General features: G+C 40.6%; 2 protein-coding genes across 3 annotated transcripts in view; one reads left to right on the top strand and one right to left on the bottom strand.

The window, feature by feature from the left end:
* SLC49A4 (solute carrier family 49 member 4) overlaps window positions 1–3,554 on the bottom strand; it is a 64,984-nt gene extending 61,430 nt beyond the window's left edge. Inside the window, exon 1 of the mRNA XM_086897429.1 lies at window positions 3,020–3,554. Within this exon, the coding sequence (XP_086753555.1) occupies window positions 3,020–3,353 (334 nt within the window). The 5' untranslated portion in view covers window positions 3,354–3,554. The remainder of the gene's footprint in view (window positions 1–3,019) is intronic.
* HSPBAP1 (HSPB1 associated protein 1) overlaps window positions 3,467–22,557 on the top strand; it is a 52,569-nt gene continuing 33,478 nt past the window's right edge. For both annotated transcript variants that reach the window (XM_086897424.1, XM_086897423.1), the window contains exons 1-3: window positions 3,467–3,881; window positions 15,838–16,023; window positions 21,629–21,813. In XM_086897424.1, the coding sequence (XP_086753550.1) occupies window positions 3,467–3,881; window positions 15,838–16,023; window positions 21,629–21,813 (786 nt within the window). The remainder of the gene's footprint in view (window positions 3,882–15,837; window positions 16,024–21,628; window positions 21,814–22,557) is intronic.

The raw sequence follows: 22,557 nt of genomic DNA, 5'->3' as shown, positions 1-22,557 counted from the left end.
CATGATATCCCTATAGATCCATAGAAAAACAAGCCTAAGTCAACCAAGACTTTTTGTCACACTGCTTCTGGCACCAAGACCCCTTCTGGGTCATCCTCTGGGGAGGCATACAGTTGCCAGTAGTATTCCCCAGGGTACCATCTATACACTCTTCCCAGTCCACATATTCCTGCCATTCCCTAATTGTCTTGCTTGGGTTGGCTGCAACCAGACCTTCAGAAAGAATCCAGGAGATAGCTTCAGCAGGCCAGAAGGAAAAAGGTCACAAAGGCCAAGAAGCCTTTTGAGGTTAGAAAACCAAAAACATTATAATTCTTCCCTCCTAGAACCCTTCGGTAGAGAACTGGAGAACAGAGCTTATTTAGCACTTTCACTAAAAATAAACACTGCTGCTGTCTCTTCTCACAGGGCCCCATGCCTCTCTGAGAAGCTATAATGGAACTGGATCATGGAATCCAAGAAATGCTTCTTGTAACTATTAACATGCTTATTCATGAATATTTATATTCATGACTATTTATTCTTTCAACTTCCAATTAGTTAAGAAGCAAAAAAAACCAAACCTGACCAAACTTTTACAGCCAGTACTGAAACAAGGAGCAGGTACATAAGATGCACAACAGTAGTATGGTAAGGATACAGATTTATGCAAAGAACTTTCATGTAAAGAACTACTGTGCTGCAATGAACAACTGAAAACCAGAAAGACCAATACTTCTGAACTTCTTCTGAAGCATCATAACACAAAATCAGACTTAAATGACAGCAGGCAGCTACTTATCAGTTAGATTTACCTCTGACTGTGAAGTATAGGACTATCTAACAGCACAATCTCCTCTCAAATTTTGACATGCCTCATTTACAGTGTCATACTTCTGATACTTGCCAGGTTTTACATGTTGACACTTCACAGATACATTTTTTCCTGACAGCTTCTTTACTAGCCAACTCCAGTGACAGATGATTGAAGTCAAAGAGTAAATGGTGTAGCTTCTCCAGAGTAAATCTGGTGTAACAGCAAGCAAAATACTGCCCTTGCAAGATCAGATTCCACCAACTTTACAGCTTCAAAACAATAGCATCAAATCCTCCTGGAACATGTGTACTGCAAAGAACAGGTAACTCCTCACAACATGCCTCCAGTGGAAGTGTGCCCCATGGCTGACTCAGGGCTCAGTAGGTCTCCTCTCTGCTCCATGATGAACCAAGTGGTAGGACTCCACCATCACTTCCAAAGTAAACAGCGCCACATTGTCTGTGGGAATCACCCAGACTCAGAAAACAGCATGAAACAAATATCAGAAAACAATCAGGGCCTCACAAAATCTGCTGATCTGGAAAGAACTTGCTCCAGTGCCCATATGTACTCCTTAAACACATGGAGCCAAATGAGCTGAGATGCTCTATTCAGGTTACCTACCAACATTCTCTCAATAAGGAAAGCAAGAAACCAAGAGCAATGGGGTTGTTCATATCTGCACCTCCAATAAACATAGGAATTGAAAAAAACAAACAAGCAAAAAAAACCCAAAAAACAAACAAAACAAACCAACAAAAAACACTGATCTCCAAAGCAATCAGTTAAGGAAAAGAGAAAAAGACCTGTATACACACTCTCATCAAAACAACCTATACGTGAAACCAAAAAATCCCACAACTACACCACTAGTCACATTATAAAAGAATAAAATACTAAAGTTTCTTTTCCCATGAGTTACTTCAAAACTTTTCCAGTATTATTTTGCATTGCTCAGGATCAACTTCATAGAAAACGTGGAAATAAAAACAGATTCAGCTCTCTAAGCACAGGTTCACATTTACCTTTATTTCCTTCATGCCATGAGAAGCCAGTCTTCACTGTACAAACCAAACTAACTTACTTTGATTTTAAGATAATGAACAACACTATTATGTATCAGTCGAGATATATATTGCCAACTTAAGTCTAAGCTGCTTGAGAGAAGACTAGATGTACAGCCCCCATGGACTCATGTCAAGAACGTACTTTCAGCCCAGTATATTTTATTCCCTCAATGCCTCTTCCGTTTTAGGAAAAGTAATTCCAATTTTGAGGCCTTCTCAAATACAACTTTTCTCCCTGCCTGCTTTCACTTTTCCTTCCTCTTCCCCCTCCCACAAATGAGCTATTAATTCCTAAATAAATGCAGTAAGTAGCACTTAGGATCAGGAGCCACAAGGGTCCACTGACGCCTATCTCCTGTTTAGAGGTCTGTTTAAACAGGAATTAAAAGAAATCCCTTCAGTGGATTTAGGCCCAAAAGCTGAAATCTGCAAACATAGGTTGACCTCTCTGGAATGGTCCCCTGGGTGACCACAGAGGAACCATATAGACCCTGGAGAAGCTCTCCAGAGACAAACACCACTTTTTTAAGTTTGGTACAGAGACGCAACAGGCTAAACACAAATTAGGAAACTCTCCCTTGCACTTCGAAACACCGAAGCACAACTTCTCTGTGTTCCCTGTCTTTATTTCTCCCTAGCACAAGGAAAAGAAAACCACAGACTTCATGTCCAGCCTGCTTTTAAAAATTAAGAACTTGTTTCATGACGCAATGGCCATCCTGAGCAATGACATTACTTGATCCAAGCATCAGCGCGTGTTTGGTAACCAGAAATCGCGACCATGTCCAGGTCAAACAGCAGGACGGCAATGCCGGACTGGAGCACACTCCTCCAGACCCACACCTCACCTGCGACGTCAGATGCCCTAATTCCGCTTAGCTTAAGTATCTTCCTTGTGAATGGACTTTGATGTGCCTTCGTTTGGGCACAGTACTGAAAACAGCAGTCATGATGCCTTTAGTGTATTACTCAACCGTTTTTAAGGCCAAGGCCACTGAGCTCGAGTGTCCCCGGTCTGGCAGCGTCCCCTTCAGCGGCCACAGGACCGCGGCGTCGGGGGACACGGCTACGACGTCCCCGCCTGGCCCGGGGGAAGCCACAGGAGCGGGTCGGGGACTCCCGAACCCCCGGCCCCGCCGCCCCCGGCCCCGCTCACCCTTCTTGTCCATGAGCCACATGAAGAAGAAGCAGGGCGCGAAGCCGATGGGCCCCCAGAAGACGAGCAGGGCGATGTCCCAGCCGCTGAAGCCGAAGGCCAGGCGGGCCGAGTTCTGGATAGGGCCCCAGGTGTTCCACACCAGGCCCTGCGCGAAGCCCAGCAGCGAGAACAGCAGCAGCACCAGCCACCGCCGCCCGTACACACGGCCCGACAGCGGCGGCAGCCGCCCCGCCGGGCCCCCCGCCGGCCCCCGTGGCTGCGGCCGTGGTTGCTGCGGTGGCGGCGGCAGGAGGGGCCGCCGCTCCTCCGCGCTGCTCCAGCCCAGGCCCATCTGCGGGGGCGCTGCCGGGGGTCCGCAGGGGAGGAGGGCACGGGGCCGGGGGAAGGGACACCCACACTTCAGCCCCCGAGCGCGGTAGCGCTGCCCCGGCCCGGCACTGCCGCATGCGCGGTCGGGAAGGGCCGGCAGCCGCCTCCTTCCTCCGCCGGCGAGGGGAGGAGGAAACCGGCGCCGCGGAGGAGAGCCGAGCCCGCCGCCCGCGGGGAGAGAGCCGCACCGGCGGCCAGCGGGGGCGTGCGGGACGGGGAGGGCACCGGGCCACCGCCCCGCGGGGAGCGGGGGAGAGGAGCCCGGGGCAGGTGAGCGACGGCCCGCAGGCTCAGCCGCCCGGGTGCCACCGGCAGGGCCGGGGAGCTCCGGCCGTCACGCTGCCACCCGGCTCCGCCCCGCCGCGGCGCCCGGGCCGCGCTGCCCCTTCCGCCGCCGAAGGCGGTGCCGAACGAGGCCCGCCCGAGCCGCCCAGCAGGCAGAGCCGCCGGAGCATGGCCGGGGCGCGGAGCTGCCGTCCCCCCGTGCCGGGTAGGTGCCCTTCGTCCCGGGCCCCAGCGCGGCTCGGCTCCAGGCCCGGGCCGAGGGCGGACACGGGGAGAGCCGAGCGGCGGCTGAAGCGGGGCCGTGACCGGGCCCGCCGAGGCTCTCCGTCAGCTCCGACACGTCCCTCTCGGCCGCGGGCCCCTCACCGCAGTGTGGTACCTTCGCGCAGGGAGGTGCTGCAGCAGGGCATCCCTCGGGTATCGATCCTTTTAAAGGGAGAAGGAAATCGCGTTGCTTTGGTGGATACAAATCAACCATGGTCCGAATTGTGAGGAAAAAAATTAGCAGGGTTCAGATACAATATGCACCGAAATTCATTTTGAAATAAATCGCGTGAATATGCTATCATGTGGGAAACGCTATGCTCATTAGTATTATCATTTAAAGAGATTGAAGTATATATTCATTAGACTAGGTTTGTGAGAGTTTGTCTGTATATCAACCATCTGCACTTGTCATAAAATTAATGGCTCGTATGCTGCACAGTGCTTCATCTTGCCTAAAAAATTGGGTATTTCAGTGTGGCTTGATTAGGCATTCTGTCACAAAGTCTGGAAGTTGGCTTGATAAATGCCCCATTAAATGGAGAGAGCTGAACGGTGGGATCTCCACAGACTGGCTTCAGGTCCAGTGTCAGTGTCATAACTGTTGATGTTCTGGGCAGTGCACAGCTGAATTTCACACGTGGCCCTCATCCCACAGTTTTGCAGCCAAAACCACATAATCCCATGAAATTCTCAGAACATAACAGACATTGCATTTTGTTTAGTACACACAGTTCATTTTCCTTGACTGGAAGTGCAAAAAGGAAGTATATGCTGACCGAAATCAACAGAACTATGATCAAAAGGAAATTGTATTTTGTCTACAAAAGTTCAGGAAATGCCCCAGGAAAAATAAAATTCACACACCATTAAATAATGGGGGGACATACAGCAAACTCAAATTTGAGGCTGCTGTGTACAGCTGCAGTGACAAAAGTACAGTAAAAACGTAGGATGAGATTCAGACTTGCTCATGACTGATGTATATTCTGGTAGTGCTTTGGGGCCCCAAATATGATTAATTCCCCATTTTACTAAGTCTTTTTCATACATTACCACCTCAGCATAGTTTAGCCCATGCCAAAATGTTCTTTCAATTTAAAAGGGTATGGTACTACTGTAATTTAAGTGATTTGCTGGCATTCATCCAAAGACAAAGTGCTGCTATTTGCAGAAGTAAACAATGTGAATAAGTACTTCTCTCTTTGAGCATTTTTCAATTAACTGTAGTAATTGTGGAGGTTTCATGGTTCTAGTGGCAGGAAATCCATCCAGAAATAAGGCAAGTGGGGCTTTGTGGTGTCCTTTTAACTGCAAAACTTGTCTCATGCTTCGTATTATCTGCACAGTCAAATGAAAACTTGAATATAAGCCGGATAACTCTTTGATAACTTATCCAAGGCACTTCATCTTATGATGGGTTTCAAGATATTTTGACTCTTTTGTGGGTCAACAAGAAAGAGAAATTTCTGAGAAACAGCAACAAACTAAGGGGGCTGTTGAAATCAAAATTATCTGAGTGTATTTATTATTGACTTAATGACGATTTAAATAATTTATTTTAATTGCTTGATGTGAAACCACTCCATCTTTTCATAGCTTCACAACCCATATGCGCATCTTTCAGTCATGGCCTGACCTTTTCTATTCCAGCTATTTAATTAACACAGCGTAATATTCTGTGTGAATTATTCTTGTTTGCAGGGTATGGTATCGGTTAAATTTGTTAATGTAAAGGAGCAGTGTATTGTTGATAAACTGTTAGAAACCAAATTAGCTTTATCTTGCAGCTAGTTGATTGCATTATTTCACTCATGGGTATAATACTCCTCTGAATATGCTAATTTCACTCTTTTCTCCGTGTGGTGACATTTTTACTGTTCTCATTACTGACATTTGTAATATTTGAGGTGGGGAAATTTTTCTTGCTTTAACCTCATTATAACATAGCTAAAGAGATTTGAATATTATCAGATGAAATGCACATATATTCAGGCAAGCAGAAAGGTTATTTTCTCTCCAGGCCCATAACTTTCATGCCCATAGCAGGTCTTGTGTGGACAGAATGACACCTAGATCCAAAACCATGATACAGATACCCATGCAGGTACTAACTGCCTAAGAACAACAGTGTGTCCATTGGTAGGTGTCTTCATTTCCAGCCTACAAGCTCTGAAGTGGTTGTGTGACCATATTCATGCCTGTGTGCCTGAGTCCGACCTAAAACATTCTGGAATTCATCTTAGGAGGAATTAGTTGCCTGGAGCTCTGATAGACTAGTGGTGATGGACAAAAATTACATGGCTGAGGCTGTTTCTGCTTCCAAATGCTCTTGCCATCCCTGAGGCAGGACTAGTGGATCTGCTTAGAAGTTGGAACCCGCAAGTGTGCCGATTTAAGATTGGCTTATTAATATAAACTGAGTCTCTGCTGGGTTTCTTACAACCTTGAGGCATCTTGGAGAGTCTGGTTCAGCTAAAACACATCTATCATGTAATGGTTGTGCTCAGCAGTCCAGGAGAGCTGGCAACCCTCAATCCCTAGCACATTAGGAAGTGCCATTTGCTCTTTCCTGTCACCATGATTTTGACAGATTTGCTCTCCATGTGACATTCTTCAGAGAGATTCAGTAAACTTCAGAGTCCCCTTGGTTCTTACACCTCTCTCCCAGCAGCCCCTGATGTCATGTATACAATCTTGTTCTTTCTTGTGTCAACTCAGACCTTGCAATGTGACAAGCAGCAAGTGATTGCATACCCTGTAAAGGTTAGAAGCATTTTGGCACAAAATGGTCAGAACACAAAATTAATTCAAAGATTGAAAAGTAAATTCCTTCCAGCATCTAAAAAAAATTCTCTTTACCAGGGATTTTCCTCAATTTCCAGACTTCAGCTGGAATTGTGACAGTGCAGCTTCAGAGCTGCCATAAACAACACTGGTGTAGCAGGGAGCTGTAATGGGTGTGTTCTTTACACCCCATCTTGAAAAACAGCTCTGAAGGGAACCCTGTGAGGTGTGAGCAAATCCCGTTCTTCCTTCCTCAAGTTTTGACATCCTTTTTCTTTTAGTTGTTCAGGAACAGGTTGGTTGAAATCTGCTCTGTCTTGGGCTTGGTTTAGACACCTTCCAACCTGTTTATTCAGTAACGTTCAGACTATTTTCTTGCCTTTCTTTTTTATTGAGAAGTATGTAAACTCTAGCTCTAATGTCATACAGTGATTTCCTTGTCCTTCAGTTTTTACGGTGCTTCCTTTTTTCTAGTATCAACAAGAACAAAAATACAGACCAGACACATCTTCAGCTTATGAAAGCTGAACAGTTTTTATTCTTAAATTCAAACTTCATTTTTTTTCCAGTGGGGAATTAATTTTTACCTTTTGATTGCAGGCTGTGTATATTCCCACTGCAAAATGACCACTGGAGTTTAGATGATTCCAGGTTTGTGGGAAGCCAGAGCCTGTTGTAAGGTTCTCTAGGGGGAGGTGAGATAGCTTCTTTTTCTTCTCTTGTGGAGTGTACCCTTGTAGCTAGCTAATGAAAGACATGTCACTATTCCCTACACACCACACTGTAGATTCTTTGCTGCAGCTCAAAAGGAATATGCAAAAGTCACATCTGACTTGGGCTTTGAGCACATTTAAAGCATTTTGTGCTCCATTTCTGCTTGTTCTGCCATTCATCACCTACTTAATGATGGACATGTAAGTGATGATTATATCTTCTTTGAGGGGGAGGTGGAAGCTACATGATGTCTTTCATCAAGGTAATTTTGTTGGCTACTTCCCTACCTCACTTAGCCTTCAGGCTCCATGTCTTAGATGTTTTAGGGAGTTTATGTTGGAACTCCAGCTTCAGCAGACTACTGCCCCTATGTTACCTCATTTTATTCGGGGCCACCATGTGTAGTAACTGCAAACAATATCAATGGGGTATTTTACACCCCAAAGTTATGTTAAGGAAATTCAGTTTTAAAGACTGATGGTTTCCTCTCTTCCTGAAAACCTGAGAATTATGCAAATGAGCTGAGTCACAGGGATGGTGGAGGATGAAAATTGAAATGGGAAATACAGGATTAAAATCTCCACTGTCTCCTTGCACTAGGACTGCCTCTGTGCAGCTCTCATTGTCTCTGATGCCAGCAAGGAGAGATAGTCATGGTGCTCTGGTACTGCTCTGTCCATTGTGTCTCTGATGCGCGTGTTTCTCATTTCTTATCAGACTGTGCTATTGTTCTGCTGTTGTCTTACATCGAAGCAGCAAGGGGTAACTTAATTACCTCTCTGCTATAATTAACAATGTAGACATTAGGGAGTTTGTGTCTGTTGGTCTAGTCATGTTTAGCTCTCATACAATAGGTATGCTGTGAGCACTGCAAATGAGTCGTCTGAAGACCCGATTGTCTTGGTAGGGGTTTGGGATCAAATCCATGTTGAGGACATAAAGCTCACAAAATACTGTTTGTCTCTTTGAAAATGTGACCCTATCATGTAATTCCATATAGAAAGAAGAGACTGAATTGATGATTTCTTTGTCTGTGCTTTTCTCAACAGGGACATATAGGAATAAAGTTTAAACTATTCTATGCTTTGTGATCACAGACACAAATTCTCGGCATAGATATAGTAGCATGAGATTTTTGGTTCTGTAAGAGTATTTTAGAAAAGTGCAATGGTAAGGTATTTTGGATGTCTTGGGATAAAAGTACAACTTTAACCTTTGAAGTTTTATTATTTTGCTAATGATCAGGGAGTTATCTTAAAGTTCTATGTACCATGTGCGTTTGAAGACCAGACATAAAAGACGTAATTCTAATACTAGTATTATATCACACAGTGGTGAGTAGAGTGATGTTAATATTTAAAAAGAATATGAAAATATTGAAATTCTTCTACTGAAAGGAGTTTTCCATATTTACTGATAAGTTGAAAAATACTGAGTTTTGGTTGATTTTGTATATTGCAAGAAACTTCCAAAATTCAAAGCAGCAGCACTGTCATAGTTTGTATAATTAAAGGTCACCTTCAGTCTCCAGAAATGCAGGTGCAGCTGATTATAACAGGAGTTCATGGAGATCTGAGGAGACACATGGGCCTGCAGTCCTTGATCTTCTCTACTATTTAGTCTTGGTGTTTACAGATAAAGAAACTTGGCAGGCAGTTGTTATTTGAAAAAGAAAAGAGAAAGGAAATCTCTGGAGGGAAAATGCTAAAGATATATTGGCATCACTAGCAGCAGTTTGTTGTATTGCAAAGTTGTGAAATGCAAGCTTCTATGTAAAAAGGCTGTGCTTTTTCAGCTACAGAAGCTTATCTTACGTTTAATAGTGATATTAAAAAACAGAACTAACATGAATTATATATTAAGGTTGAAAATTAAATTAGAAAACCTTGGTAGTTCACATTTTTGTGGGCTGTTTTGGTCAAGTGTATTCTTGACATTATGTCAAAGCAATATTTTTGCAGTCTATATGAGCCCTAGGATTCAAAACATACACTGTTAACAGTTTTTCACCAACAAAATTCATGTTGCAGCATGAGAACCTTTACAAACAGAAATAACAATTTGAAGCAAAGATTAAAGGCACTTCTGGTTGTTTTACCCATGCTGAAAGAAATGGAATAATGTAAACAATGAAATAATAGCCATGCTTTTTCTTTAGTATTCCTATAATAAAGAATCTGATAATCTTATTGTGCTTTTCAGAAACTGTTCTTGAGGTTCACATGGTGGGTTTCTTTCAATTTGATAATTTATGTAATTCAAAAACTTATTTTACCCTTTTAAAGTATAATTTCATTCTGACAATTAATTATACTTCTAATTCACTCAGTCATTAATCATAATTTGCATCCTGTGCAGTATAATAGTGAACAAGGTCATGTATACTACCATCATTACCACTTTGTGGATCAAATTTAAAAGGCTCCATTGTATTAATTACTATTTATTACAATGGCTTGTTGGGAAAAAAAAATTATTTTGAGAATACTATTGACTATTTACTACAATAGCTTATGGGAAAATAGAGTAAATGAGAAGATTTAGATTCTTTTGTTGTTGCCATTTTGAAGTTCCTGTCAGTCAAGTTTGCAGGACTGAACAACAGTAAAGTCACAATCGGTTACAGTTCCTGACAGTGAATTTTATACAGCGTATTCATCTATTTAAGAGTACTGCCTTCATACTTACTACTGACAAGGAATTAAAAAAGAAATACAAATAAACTTTGCTAATAATACGAGCAAGTTATTTTTTTTTTTCTTAGAAATACACACATTAGCTTCCTGACATGCCAGTTTCCTTACTTTCAATTATAATGTTATATTAGTATTTAATTTTGTATTAAATTTTCTGATTATTAGGAAATGTCAGAATTGTGTATCAGTGCCAGTGGGCTACTGGGAAGAGATGATTTGGCTACTGAATTTCCTCAGTAGCAGGTGTGTGTAATTTACACCCCACAGACTAATAGAAAGGGGGAATTTTGGCAGCCTAGCTTAAGGAAGAATAGTCTATCTTTTTATATCCTGTTTCATACTGGTCAAAGACCATAGTCTTTTCCTTCAAGCATTTCTTCTACTGGAGGAGACCAGAGGAGCTGAAGTCTTTCAGCATTCAGTTCATTAGCTGAAAACTGGCATGACTGCATTCTGCACCTGCACTGTGGGATGGAGGAGAGACAGCAGGCAGAAGCTGGCCAGAGGTTCAGGAAGAGCTTTCGAGGAAGAGCCTTAGGGGGTTTAGGGGAAGGATTTCCTAAAAGTATGCTTGAGATGATGCGCTGTCATTTAGAGCAGCAGTGGGAAGTCCCTCCCAGGGCTGTGTTCTGGACTCAGCCCTTACTCCTCCCTAAGGAGTCTGGCAGCAATTCCCATTGCTTTATCTGAAGGACAGCATGAGTTTGGGCGTGGCCCCCATTCCTGTCTTATTTCATGTCTGAAGTCACTTCAAAATCCTGTAAGAAAAACTGTAAGATGCTCAGCCTTGCCAGAGGAGCACTGGAAAGTGAGTCCAAATTCCTCTTTTAGCCTCTTTCTTTTCTTTCTTGGGCTGCCCTCCTTCTGTGGTAGCAGATGCGGAGAGGAAGGAAGGGTGTGTTGGCTGCAGGCTGCCAGAGTGAGCTGCAGGTGCCAGTATTACGAGTGCAGACTGGTTTGTCCTGAGAGTCTCCATGCAACTATCACCTCTCCTTCAGTAACCAAAACATCTGCAAATATAGGGCAGCTGCCTGCTGGCTGTGTGCATTTACAGTATTAACATTCCCAGAGTCAAAACTAATAGCAACAGCAATAGCTGGCTAGGAAGTAATACCTGGATGTTGATGCAGCCTATCCTGAAAACTACTCATGGATGTTTAGAGGCATTCTGTTTGCCCAGAGGAGGCTGATTATAGTGCATAGTGTTGTAATCACATGCAGATTATTTAAAGTTGGTTTTTTAATTTACAGAGTTAATGTACTGTGAAACCATTAAGTCTGACCTCCAAACCAAGTCACTTATATTTGGTTTGGGAAGTTTGCTCATCCTCCCCCATACCTTCTCTTTTCCCACTCTTGGTTGTTGAACAGTTAAGATTTTGGAGATTAGGTGATTTTTTGACTCACCCGCCTGCTCTGTATTGATGTATTCAAAATGTAATTATTTTATTTTATTTTTTTATATATATTTAAAATAAATAAGGAAAAGGAAGCATTACAGATTTGCAAGAAAAAACAGTTTGATGATGCACGTACCAAATACGTTACCAGGAGTTCCTTGTACTCCCTATTTTAGAAAATAATTTTAATACCTCTCAATTAAATCTCATATTTAAGCAGCAGGGTGTTTTGGCAGAAGCCAACTGCCACACACTAATGAACTCTTATAGTTTGCTAAATTATTTTAAATGAATGACAGTACATTTAGCTTTTTAATGACAGTACATTTAACTTCTGAACAACTTTGATCAAGTCCACTTTTAGTTAGACTGCCTACTGTGCTAAACTCTTAATTCCCAAGCCCCACTCAGTTATTCAGAAAAATTGCTAATCAGAAATATTAAATTATTTTCTATTTCAGAAGCACAAAGTCTACTGGAGAGTACTTGGCCAATTCATTACATTTCTTTTACCTGTCCTCATTGCTAAGTCTGGATGAGGCTTAATATTTGACAGTACTTTGTGTAAAGACAACTGGAAAGCTTTCTTTTTTTAATTGGGAGATCTCTATTTTGCAAGGTGTTGCCTTTCTAAAGAACACCTATGTTTTTGCCAATTATATAAGCTGCCACAGTTACAAAACTTGAGCTGAAACTTGGTTCATTTTTTCAGTTCCTGGTTGGATTCTGTACATGCCTTGGGTAAAGTCAAAACATGAGACAAATTATTTCTGCTTCCTTTTGTACTGTGAAGTCAAACCGTTTGTTGAGCCTGATAGAAAGAACTAAGCTGAAGTATTCCTTTTCTCTTGTGGATCAGAGTACAACTGAGAAAATGAAGACTCCCACAGAGCTTTTCTTTTTCAAGGGAATATGCATTTCTCTTCTCTCCTGCTACCCAATCTCCCCTAGGAATTTGATATTTAATGTCTAAGATGTGCTGTGGATACTTTTTCTTCTTTGCTACGCATTTTGTTTATTCACCTTTTACTTGTGCACATCTGTATCCAAACTGTATGTACTTACATATGCTACACAACCTCAGGTTTTGCCTTGGATTCAATTACCATCAACCTCAGGCTATAAAATACCAAGAAGCAACAGCCCTGTTTATAAGGTCTTTGTGAAGCTATGATAACAATAACTGAGGAAAAGATTATTTTAAACTATAATCCTGCTAATCTCTCTTCAGGTCTTCTATCTTCAGATATCTCTTGTAATTACTTTTTACCATTCTACAGCATATGATTCCATCAGAAGTCTCTGTTGGTTTTGAGCAGAGTTCTCCAAATTATCATGATATCTATTTGCTGTAGTATATGATACTTACCTTTTACCATGTTCTTCTCTCTAGCAGGCACTTAGATATGCATGACAAGTGTTGTAGGGAAAGAATTTTGTTTAGCTGACTCCATTCTCACTAAGGACTACATGAAGGCAAATGAAGACACAGATTCTTTACACAGATCTAGCAAGAAATCTGCATTTGTCTTTGCAAAAATCCCTGATGTATATTTATGTCTTTAAATTTTCTAAAATGTTTCAAATGTCACTGTGCATTATATGTATGGTATGTGATTATCTACATCAGAAGATATATACTTATTTAACAAAGATTTTAATACTGTTTGAAGATAGGAATTACTAGCATCTTAGTAAGACAGACTATCCTCTTTCACTTTTTCTTAATTTTATAGGGAAATACATGTACTGCTGAACATGGTGACATGACAATCATTCAGTAGAGGAGAGGCTATTAGCCTAATTGTGTTTGCCAGTGGCCTACTCTCCCAGTAGCTTCAGCTCTGAGCTTCCCATTGTGTGTGTATGCACTGTGGTTAAAACCACACCTTGCAAAAGCATGATGTGCATGTGGAAATCACATTAGAAAGCCACACAGAATCAACAGTTGGCTTCAAAGAGCCTTCCTGTCTCTTTCAGTAAAATTTCTGCTTTTGTAGAACAGCCCAGCTGTTGACTAAAGTTTACAGGATAAACCTGAAGCTTTTGCAATAAAAGTCAGCTTTACAAAATCCTCCAGAGAAGTGTCATCGATTTCTTGCATTTATTTCAGTTTATATCCTCTAAAATACTGAAATGTAGTGCCCTTAAAGCAAAAAACCCATGAATAGTCAGAAAGACAGCCATACAGTGATAAACATGGCCTAAGAAGAAGTAATTTCATTTTTATGAGCTGGAAAATCTGAAAGGTAGGTAAGGCCTGCCAGCTCCCACATGGTGAAAGCCACCTCTGTACAATATTATAATTGCACTGATGAAAGACAGGAGTTTTATAAACCCCCTGGGGGTGTTCAGATCTGGACCAAGGTTTGTGTTAGCTCTTGAACAGAATCACTGTGAAAAAACATACTGAGCTTTAACCTCTTACCGTGCCTCCAGCCAGCCCTGGTAGCTGCACCACACGTTCCCTTGTGTCTGCAGATGGTCTTTCTGCCTTCTCTGGACCTGCTCCCTCTAGGTATGCTAACCTATTCCTTGGAAAGCCCCAGAGCCTCCTCCCAGGGGTAGGGAACACCATATGGTGAGACATACGGTCCCTGTGAGGCCTCCTTATGTCCTGGTTGTGTAAGTTGCTGGAGTGTGAGACTGGAGGCCAAGTGTCAGAGACATCTCTGTGTCACAGCAACACCATCCTGTCAAGTGTTGCTCTGCGTATGAGAGAAAATGTGGAAAACAAACCAAAATCCAAGCTCCCTCCTGTCATCTGCCTTTGGAAAGAGAAGCCATTTAAAAATTTTATGTTCCACGAAGATAAAATACCAGAGGCCTTTAGTTTTAAAGCTTTAGAATGGAGTTTTCATGAGTGAAAAGTGAAGGATTTGGTTTCCCTGGAAGTCAGTGGAAAAAGAGATCCATTGACTCTAGGAAATCCCAGCCCAAATACCACCCACTGAGTTTGTGTGAAGATAGCAGCTTAATTTAGAAAACCAAAAAGCACATCTATGTGGGATTATAAACCCTGTCAAAAGAAGAGGGACTCAAAAAAGTTGCCAACAAGATACAGCACCCAGCATACACAGGACACCTATTATTCCTCCCGTTCCCACTTAAGCATTCATAGATTTATTTAGGATTTTTGTTGCATTTGAATTAATCCTGAAGAACATTTCTCAGTGACATTGTTCCCAGTGGGTCATCTTCTGTGTTCTCCCCAGCTGGCTCCACAGGGTTGCCCCATGTGCGACTGGGTGGTTCTCTGCTACCTCTCACACATGGGGAGCATCAACAAGTAAATTAGCAGCCAGCAGTGAAGGAAATTTTCTTGGCCTGTATTTATTTAACTCATCGTGCATGCCAGACCATGATTTGACCCCTAAATACAATGATTGAATTGAATTGGATTGTTTGTTTTAAATAAACTGCTGGAAGTCACAGGGAGCCATATGTATCAGTTCAATATGTTAAATCTTAGCCATTATACAGATACAAATTCTGGATGAGTTAACTTCAATAGAGGTTAAAATAATGAATGGATTTTTTTATGATCTGAAGCTGTAGTCCACCTCTTCAGCTCTATGGAGATGTTATTCCTTTTTTTAAAAAACTCAGATTTTCCTTCTGAATAGGTCCCTAAAGAAAAGTTGTTCTGAAAGTGCTGAGTTAATTCAAGATTGCCAGCATTTCAGCTTGACAGTTTCAGTGGGGCATATAAATCTCTAAACAGCAAAGGAATAAATGGAAATCTTGGGTTAGTTTAGTTCTTGGATCGGCACAACTTCCTTTTTCTAAAATTCTATTGATGTAAACCTTAAAGCACCTAAAAATACCTGGTTATGCTACTGTTCCTTTGTTTAAAGAAAATGCATGGGAAGCTGGTTTCCTATCTCTAACAATACACAACGATTTTGGAAAAAAATCCCATGCAGAAAGACTGTTACTCATTAAATTTATGTTCTCTAAACAGTGGACGTTATTTGAAAGTTTATTTTATTGTTAGTCTGTTTCTAAGCAATTTAGCTACAGTGCTTTATTGTCTAAGATACAAGTGAAAATTGTAAGCATGTGCCTATTTTTATTTTTTGCTTTACATTTTATATGCTAATACACTGCTTTAAACTTTAATTTACATCTTCCAGTGTTTGCAGTACAACTTTGATTTTAAAAAAATTCACAAATGTAATAAAATAATCAATCATAAACAAAGGAGGTCTTAATTCCTAATGTTTTCTGTCCTGTGGAAGATGATAGGTAATGCTTCACGTATGATAAATGATCTCTATCTGTTTTTTTCTTTACATAGATGAAGATGTCAAACCTTTTCCTCCTGAGAAAACCAAGGAAATTGTGATGTCTCTAAAGCAACCTGCAGTCTTCTGTAACATGGTTGGTGACTGGCCAGCCCTGCACTGGAATGTGAAATACCTTTCTGCCATGTTGGAGGGAAAGACAATCCAGTTTAGGCTGGGCCTGAAGACAGTGGATTTAGGTGAGAATGAGGTGGACAGGCATTAATGTCACAAGTCTCTTTTTTAAGTCCTGCAATTATCTGCCTTTTCATTATAACTGTTCTCTCTCTAATGTATTGCTTTTCATTGCAGGCTTTGTTTTTAGGAATGAGATTTGGCCAGCAGTAGAACTCTCCCTTCCCTTTCTCATGTGTTTATTCTCTGTAGAAGGTCTGGTGCATACCAGCATTTAAGAACCAAGCCTCTCAGTTTTCCTTCCTCGCTTTGTAGTATGTGTGTTTGCTCCTGGTCTTGCAAGATTACATGATTAGACTGTTCACATGAGCTGAGTTTCCATATCCATAAGCCTGACTGTGTTAAGAAATTATCTAAATAATTAGCCTGACTTGGGGTTTTTATCTGTAAAGGTGGTAATTCTCACCTTCCTCCAGAGTTTTTTAAGACTTAGGTGATTTTCAGTACTTTAAGGCCCTGTGATGAAAGATGTGATGGAAGTATAAAGCATTAAGAAAATCATTTTACACCAGTGCAATAATTTCTATGCTAGCCCTCCAGATTCACTCATAGATCTTGGAGCATGCCATTGGAGAAAGACAATTTTCCAACTTAATTTTAAATACTACAATTTCATCTCAGTAGTGTGTCCAGGGACAGACTGAGTTTCACACCATGAAGGGAAGATAGAAGAAACATGTTCCAAGGTGGTAATCTGCTATCCACTTGGAAGGTTATGCACTGCTTTATTCCTGCCCTTTATATCCTTTGCCCTCCCAATGACATAGCAAAATACATTTTGCCATGCATTTTCTCCCTTTTGCCTATAAAGTATCTTGACTAACTTCAGGATTTTTTTTTTAACCCTTAGGCCAGAAAAATTCACTTCAGAAATACTTAATATGTCATGGTCTTTTAAACCCATCCAGCTATTCTTTCTGTAGTCTTCTAACCTTTTTCAGTTGCTCTTCCTCTTTCTTGGAATGTAGAGTCTGCACAAAGACTCCAGATGAGGGTCTGCCGGTTGCAGTGAAAGTGATGGGATTACATCATACTATCTTTCTTAACATTGTGAAATTTTCTTTCTTCACAGCATCATAACTATGTTATTTCATGTTCAATTTTTGCAGAAGAAGTGATGAAACAGGTGTTAGAGGGAAAATGTTTGGTGTGTTAGGATTTCAACACATTTTGCCAGCATGGATTAATAATTTCTATGCTATTCCTGAGGAGAACAGATACTGTTTACTCACTTTCTACAGATGGGAAAACTGAGTTGTAGAATTAAAACCTTGGTACACATCTTCATAGCAAGATCTCAGCAGTTCAGTGAGGTACCACCTAATTCTTGCACTAAGTGTGAAATGCATCCTATTGCCAAGAGAGAAGGTGTAGGATATATATATTCTATGTATATACATACATACATACATATATATATATATCTATACACACACACACACACATATATATATATATATATATATATATATATATATATATGAGACACTTCCCTTGATACCTTGTTAATATATCTGAGTTATAACACACAAGGCCTGCCAGGTAAAAGAGTAGTTTTGGTCCTACTCTCCATTAATTAGTAGGCACTTTTTGAGAGCCAGATGGATGTTCCTACTGGCAGAGTTTCTGATGGGACTGATGGAGTGTTATGTCTCTGAGTCACAGATTGGTGCTACCAACTGAGTAGGTAAGAGTCATCACTTAACAATAACTTGTAGTCACTAGGGATACAGAGTGGATTTAAATTGGAATTTATATCTTGAAGCATCTATCTGCATTTTGCGTTTTTCCTAAAGGCATTTATCCCTGTGCAGCAATCAGTTTGTCTCCAGGAACCTCCATTATGTGGTAATATTGGTTAGAATTGTCTTCAAGGAGATGGGTACAGCTTTCAGGGGTTATACTGTAACTGAATGAGACCTGTGATGCTGTAAAAAATTTCAGTGTAAGAATATATTAGTGAAGCCATTATCCAAGCCATTTCAGAGTCTGAAATAATGTAATACATTCCATGTGCCACTGTCATTTGGAAGGTGATTGATCTCACTCTTGCATGCTTAAAACTACTTTTAATGAGGGCCTCTCTTTATTATTGTTCCTGCTAACTTTCCTAGGTGAAATTGAGCCAGTAGTTACAGTGAGAACAGAATTTTTAGTTTAGAATGCAACTAAAATTGCATTGATTTCTCCCTGAATATTCCTTCCATGTTCACAAAGGGTTTATTGCCTTAAGACAAGGTGGGACTACTCCTACTATGGAGTTGGAAATTTAGAAGAAAAAATCCACTCTCCTGCTTAAAGGCGTATTTTGGTGACACTCTGAAATGTCAGCTTCAAAGTTTCTGAGGTTATTTAAGCTATTCATCTGGATAGAGGTTCATCTGGAAGACTCAAAATTAATGGAGACCTCTTACTACAGCAACTTCTCATCTTTCTTTAGTGCCACATCTGCAGCCTGGATGGGTTTCCCAAGCTGAAGATTCCTTAATGTACAAAAGTGAGAATTGGAAATGTGTCAACTTGGTGGAAGTTGCATGGACTTTGTATTTGCTTTTCTTAAAAGTTTGTAACTTCCTGGGGCATATCAATGTGGATGGTACATTTGAAACATGGGAAAATGTGAGAGCAGTATTATTTGTGTACATTATTTGTACCTAAGTGTGTGTTTGATAGTATTCTGTCTGATTACACAAGTTAAACAGTTAGTGTCCATAAGGGGGAAAAAATACAATCAGAGGAGTAAGCATTGAAAAAAGATACCTTCAAAGAGAGTACCAGAGTTCATTGCAAGAACAGTGAAGGTGCTGTTAATCAGGAAATCCCTTCCCATCTGGTTCCAGCCACACTAAAATATTTATTTTTCTGATATGGAGCAAAGGATAGGCCAAAGATAAGAAGTCTCACTTCTGACAGAGCAAATGCAGCATTATAGCCATTCTGTCTGATGGCTACCTGGAGTACGCCAGCATAAAGTAAGAAGAAAACTTACACAGAACTGACTCCTGTATGCAGACATTTCTTGTTTTGACCATTTTCGGTGGTTGCATAGTAAAATTAATCAACAATGAGTTTACTGTGAAGGAGCTGGAGTGAACAAGAAGCTGTCATGCTGATCAGTTTCTGAGTCACAAGATCTCTGGAGGATGTTTATTTTACTGATGCTGGATAGAGCTCATGCTGTCAGATGTGCAGTTGGGTAGGAAAGGGCTGCAACTTTACCATCTTGCCAAGAGGTTTTACCACTAAGGATGGCAAAAGAATTCAGGTCTCTGAGGTTTGATATAGAGGGAGACTGCAAAGGTTGTTGTACAACTAGTAGCTGAATAGGAGGCTGAAAATACAGTACAAATACCGTACACAGATTAAATGTTGCATAAAGCTGAGATCTGAAGTGGTTATTGGAGTTGGATATGCATGGCCAGGTTTTTTTGTTTGTGAGTTGTGAGTATGTCTGTGCTTTGTTATAATAGCTATTCCTTGCTTGGACTGTTTGTTTAATTCCCCAGCAGCTATGAATAGGGGTTTGGTTTTCTTTCAAGAAATGGAGAAGACCTTTCATTTACGTTCTTAATGGAGTTTTAGGGGTTTTCTATGGCTATTACACCTTCTTTTTCTACATTTTCCTTAGTACACATTGAAAACACTCTGAGAAGAACAGGTTTTGGCAACTGTCAGAACCAGACCTTAACTATGGAGGAGAGCTGCTTCTCCAAAACCCACTTTTTCCCTCTCTCCTTCCTTCCAATTTCTATCTGTGGTATTAAGGGAAAGTAGAGGACTCATGCCTTCAGGTACCATGTAGTCAGACAGAACTGGCAGCCTGCTTTAGACTTGCATGGTTTAATCTGCAAATTGTCAATTACAAAACACCCTCACCTTTAAGTCATTAAGTATTAGAAAACTGGTTAATAATGTTCTTGCCTTCAGTTGCTCATTGATAATATTTTCACCCTTGTTGCAGCCTACAAACTCATCTAAGCAAACTGTCTAGATTGCCCAAATATTTTTTTTATTACTATTTTTTTTTCCATAAGCACCCATACCTTGGTACTGAATAAGGTATAAATCAAACCAAGAGCCCTGCCCTGAGAAGATTGTATTCTACAAGATAGTCTTGCCTTTCATAGTTGGATTTTTTAAAAAAGAAACTCAGAGTGAAATATGTTGAGAGGTAGAAAGAGCATATTTTTTGCCCTTAAAACATTTTATTCTGAGCTATCTTGGAAAATAGGCAGTGTCCTACACACTCTTACTTCTCATGAAAGTAAAACAGATATTGAGGCACCCTCAGTAGTGCTTGTATCTTTTGTCTAATTTTTCTGTCAGACCACCTTTTAGTAAAATGATACACATTGCATTAAAAACTGGGTATCAGGAGAGGGACTGCAACACAGATATGGGAACCAGTACAGAGGGTTTTGGTTGTTATTTTGTGAATTTAAAGTGATTTTTGTGTCTTGTATGCAGTCCTTAGGTAGGGAGCCCATCCACTGCACAGACCTAGGTTACACACTGTTAAATAACGAGGCTTATCTGACATTTTTAGTTAATGATTTGATAGTAGTGGGAAGGAAACTACTACCTATGTTACTACAATGGAAAACAGCAAAAAAATAGTGATAGAGATTTGTAAAAGCTGTATGAGACTCTGTGAGAATTGCTGCAGTAACAAAACGAAAGTGGTAAAGAATGAAGAGCTGCTGCTGTACAACAGTGAAAGATCCCATTTCTGTGCAGCTCTATGCAAGTTACACAAGATTAAATTGCAGCTCTGTCATTGTCATTCATGCAAGCTGCAGTAATTTTTCCCCAGTAGTGGTTATAGTAAAGTAATATTTTTTTTTTTAACACTGGATAAGTCTCTTTGAAGATGGCACAGTTAGTGGCAGTGGGAAATAAAGATCTCTGATTAACTGCAATTAAAGTATACTGTGATGTGGGTTATCTTACAGACCTTCCAAGTGACCTGACCTTGAGCTGAAAGGCTGTAGCAGTCAGCCTGACCAAAGCATGCTGGGAGAAAAACCCTGCTGGTAAACACTTTTTGTGTCTGCCAAGGAACACTGCAAAATGCTTTTGTCAGTCCCAAATGAAAAATAAGGGCACGCAGCATTTTAGATGGATCATTGGCAGCATGCATGTGGTTCCATACCTCACTTTCTATGCATGACTACACTGGTTTGGTTATTGCTTTAGGGAAAGGGTAAGGTGACCAGGTCCATCTGCATAAATCTGTGGAGACAAAGGGTACAGAAATACTTGATGTGCACATTTTCAGCTCACACTTAGGAAGGGAGATGAAGCAAAGTTGATTAGCAAACTTGGGTGTGTTATCGAGTTACTGTGCTGAAGAACAACACTAACTATTGGTCTGCCTTTGTCTCACAGCAAGTTCAAGGTAACAGCCATTCAATTAAACCTTAATGAAAAAGCAATAGTCTCAGACTTTACTTATGAGTTAGGTCATGAGAACCATTTTATTGACCAGAGTCAAGCAACCTAGTCAGATTTGTATCTCATGTTGCGTTTAACCAGAGCTGAGAGAAACTGTGTTTTATTTTTACTGGTTCTGTGCTCATGTAATATTTGATTTTTCTTTTGTTGCTCTAGTTCCCCAGTTTGAAACCAGTTGTAGCTATGTGGAAGCTACACTTGAGGAGTTTTTGGCTTGGAGTTGTGGGCAGCCTTCTTGTCTCTCTGGACCATTCAGTTGTTATGATTTCTCCAAATACTGGGCTTATGCTGACTACAAGTACATCGCCAGGATATTTGAAGACAAGCCAGAAATTTTCCAGGTAAAACATTAATATTATCTCTTCCTAGTTGAACTATTGCAAATTATCTAATGTAGCTTCTGAAACCTCTACTGCTATCCCTCTCTGCTCCTTTGGCCACTTATTTTAAAATTCTGAAATAAAAGCTGTTGGCTCTCAGGCTAACTGAAATCTGCCAAGTAGGAGCCATCAAAATTCTGGGTCTCCTTATAAATTTAGAAACACCACCCCAAGTGACAAAAAAAGAGCTATCAGGTTGGCATCACTCTCCGTCCCATTTAGGCCAGATCCACCTTGTGCCGAAATGGTGCCCAAATTAACAGCTCCACTCCAGAGGAAGGATTGATGGCATGTATTTCCTTGTAGTAACAAGGCTGTAACATGGCTTTGCTCCATATTTTGCCTTGTGGCTCATTTTTTTAAGCATCTCAGCTCCTTCCCTTAATATAATTAGATTAACTGTGAGGAGAGATTCTGTGGAGGCAGTAAAATATAGGAAGTAACCTGCTCGTGGAAGTACGTCATCTGTGGTAATTACCATACATAGTAGGACAACTACCCAAGGTAATTCCTTTCATTTTCTCTGCCTATCTCCTGTTTCAATGTCTTGCTTCATCTACATTCCTGCTACTTCTCGTTGGAAACTGTAAGAGGGCAAAATTAAGGATAGCTATACAAAAGGTGTATTTCTTCAAAAGATACAAAGAAAGAGTAAGTAAAGCCTTATTCATTTCTATACTTTGAAAGGTGAAAATGGAATCATAA

This window comes from Cyanistes caeruleus, chromosome 7 (genome assembly GCF_971803275.1).
Source record: "Cyanistes caeruleus chromosome 7, bCyaCae1.hap1.1, whole genome shotgun sequence".
Lineage (NCBI taxonomy): Eukaryota > Metazoa > Chordata > Aves > Passeriformes > Paridae > Cyanistes > Cyanistes caeruleus.
This window is presented reverse-complemented; position numbering and strand designations above follow the sequence as displayed.